We start from the raw sequence: 2,830 nt of genomic DNA, 5'->3' as shown, positions 1-2,830 counted from the left end.
ATTCGCAGCAGTTCAGAGCATAATTCTTCCCTGTCTGTGCTCCGGTGAAGTTTCTTTTCCTTCCTTAACTTGTACAAGGTGAATAACCAACCTTATCTTACAAGGCACGACGTTTCAAGGTGACCCGGTGAACACTCCCAAACACATTCTGACACTTGAGCAATAGCACTGCAAGCTGGGCTTTTATGCTGTTATTTTTCTGCTTTGAGCTAAAAACTGCATTCAGCCTTCTGTATTGCCTTCCACTTTTATTTACAAATGCTTCTATATGAGACAACAGCCAACTCTAACAAAAGCTTGTAAGGATACACAAAAGCTTGTAAGGATACTAAGTACACCACAGTTTGGTGTTACTAGACATTATTAAGCACCACAATCTTACGTCCCTGGAGTTTTAATCCTTTTTATTTCTAAAAGTATCCATAAGTACTGGTAGAATTCAGTACAAAAACAGAAACGTCTGCTGGCTCTCACAGGTTTCTTAAGCAGAGCTACCAGCACTTCCAAAATGGGAAGAACCGAGTTTATAAAACATAACAGAACAAATAAAAACACAAGTAACGGGAAGAAGAATCCCTACTGACAACCTCCATGATGCACCAAACTCCAGGTACTTCTTGGACAGACTCGGATGACTAAAGAAGAGTTCAGTTGTGCTTCCCACAGGCATGACCATTGCAGAAGTGGTCCCGAGAAACAGTTACAGCATGGCAGTGTCACAGCACATAGGTCTGGTAGAGACCAGAGGAGCCTAAGGGCCCATGTTCTCTATGGCATGCTGCACGTCCTTGGCTGCATCTTCGATATCAGTCTCCTTCTGAGAAATTGCTTTTTTCTGCAAATAAAAAACCAAAACCTTACTGTCTGCCACTGCACGGAGCACCAGCCGCTGTCAGGGCCCCATAAGGCGAGGGCTGGAAGCAGGGGCAGTGCCGCAGCAGGGAGCCGAGGCCGGAAAGCAAACAGCTCTTCCAGCCTCGGCGGTGAGGAAAAGGCCGCGCTGCCGAGGAGTACGTACAATGACGTTTCTGATCCGCTTTTTATCCAGCTTCAAGAACTCCTTCACCGTCAGGCTAGAGGGATCTTTCTGAAGGGAGGCAAAAGCGCAGCCCGCGGAGTGCTTTATGTGTTCCTTCCTAAAAAAAAAACAACGCCCAACGCTTCCTACCGGCTCCAGCTGCCGCCCGCTCCCTTCCCTGGCCCGGCCGTGTTCCAGCACTCACAGCGGGTCGTCGTCGGGCTCCCAGCCCTCCAGCTCCTTGAGGCAGAAGAAGCACTGCACCACGTCGGGGCTGTTCTCGGTGGGGCAGTGCACGAAGCCCGCCGCCGCCATCTGTGGGCACAGCCAAGGCCGTCAGCGCCGGCCGGACCCCGCCGCCCTCTCCCCTCACCTCCCCCCCCCGGGAAGGCTCACCCGCTCGGGCGTGCAGGCGCAGCCCTCGGTGAATGGCCAGTTGCGGAAGGTGGCGGCGCGGGTGGAGGCGAAGTAGACCAGCCATTCTTCGGGCAGCCTCTCAGCACACACCGCCATTTTTCAAACGGCGGCGGTTGGGCTGGAGGGGCAGGGCGGGAACGGAGCGGCGCGAGGGCTGCTGGGAGATGCAGCCCGCCCCGCCTGGAGCAGCTTAGGCTGGCGGCAGCGCACAGCCGGCATCGGGGAACAGGCAGATCATCTCCAGCCCTTGTAACCGTTACCGAGTCCATCCCGGAAGGTCCTCAAACTCCTCACTGCCACCTTGGAGAACGTGGTACAGAACTACTCTTCTACGGATTAGCTTTTGTGCCTGCTCTGGCTGGCAGGGATAGAGCCTGCTAGGTCCTGAAGGAATGTGGCCTCCAAGTGGATGCCCAGTCGAGAAGTAGTTGCAGATTTCATCTCGGAGAAAGTCAGCTTAGCAAACAGGATAACTACAGGTCGGCTCTTTAAGGGAAGGGCTTTAATTCCATTCAGAGACATTTTTTTCCTTTCCAAGTACAGCTAATTCCTAACACCAGTAACATGGACAATGCTCACAGTCATAAAGCAGGCTGAAATGTGCATGGATGTTAGGTCACAATTCTTGGATGGGTTCTTATTTCCTCCCACTAACACTGGTTTTGATTGGATGAAGATGTACATTGGCTACACAAAAGCGTAATACACATCCACCTTCCTGCTGTTACCAACATGAAATGGCCATTAAGGCAATACTGGAACCAGCTCACCTCTGCTCTCTCCAAGCTGCAAGCAGGTTGCTTCTACAAACCAGAGCCCGCATTTCAAACTTAACCACTGACTTCTGCTCCTGGTTTCTTCTAGTCAGAGTGTCTACAGCAGGCAGAGACAGATGCTGTCTGGAGCTTGTGAGGCTTGCTCTGTGGTTAGAGGTGAGCCCAAAGGGCTGATCTGCAGTATCAACAACTGGCAGATAGGCTGTAAGATCTCAAAGAGCTCATCTGGCAGCTGCTGTATCCTACCTCACCTAGCTACAAACCCACCTGACATCTTGTTCCTGAACTCAAAACACTGCGTGCTACAAGAACTTCACAATGAGCACAGAGTCAACAAGGGTGAAGAAGGCCACAGGGAAGGAGCAGAACAAAGACATCCCTGGGCCTTTTAACTTGGGATCACACGAGTTCACACACACCTCATTATTCCTAAAACACAGCTTCAGTATTGCTATTCTGGCCTGTGCAGAGCCTGAAATCAGAACCTGACTATATCCACCGATATTGCATTCCCCTTTGTGGATTCAAGATGTGGTTCCTAACAAAGCAATCAAATCGCAGAAACACTGTGGATGATTTAAGTTTAGGTGTTCATTTTCCATAAACAAAACATTAACAA

General features: G+C 50.6%; 1 protein-coding gene across 1 annotated transcript; it reads right to left on the bottom strand.

Moving 5' to 3' along the window:
* Positions 1-196: 196 nt before the first annotated feature.
* LOC140250266 (baculoviral IAP repeat-containing protein 5-like) lies at positions 197-1,556 on the bottom strand. The gene is made up of 4 exons (XM_072332890.1): positions 1,415-1,556; positions 1,224-1,333; positions 1,019-1,136; positions 197-835 (listed from the first exon to the last, which is right to left on the bottom strand). The coding sequence occupies exons 1-4, from the start codon at positions 1,529-1,531 to the stop codon at positions 752-754; spliced, it is 429 nt and encodes a 142-aa protein (XP_072188991.1). The 5' UTR covers positions 1,532-1,556; the 3' UTR covers positions 197-751.
* Between the last annotated feature and the right edge of the window lie 1,274 nt (positions 1,557-2,830).

Source organism: Excalfactoria chinensis, chromosome 3, assembly GCF_039878825.1.
Source record: "Excalfactoria chinensis isolate bCotChi1 chromosome 3, bCotChi1.hap2, whole genome shotgun sequence".
NCBI classification, from domain to species: Eukaryota; Metazoa; Chordata; class Aves; order Galliformes; family Phasianidae; genus Excalfactoria; species Excalfactoria chinensis.
Note: the sequence above shows the minus strand (reverse complement) of the source record. Positions and strands in the feature narration are given on the sequence as shown.

Bases quoted from the DNA above. Each gene is read 5' to 3' on its own strand.
- LOC140250266 (XM_072332890.1), bottom strand. From the start codon at position 1,531: ATGGCGGTGTGTGCTGAGAGGCTGCCCGAAGAATGGCTGGTCTACTTC. The intron at 1,334-1,414 runs GTGAGCCTTCCC...CTGTGCCCACAG, and splicing joins GCGCCTGCACGCCCGAGCGG to ATGGCGGCGGCGGGCTTCGT. The intron at 1,137-1,223 runs GTGAGTGCTGGA...TTTTTTTTTTAG, and splicing joins GAGCCCGACGACGACCCGCT to GAAGGAACACATAAAGCACT.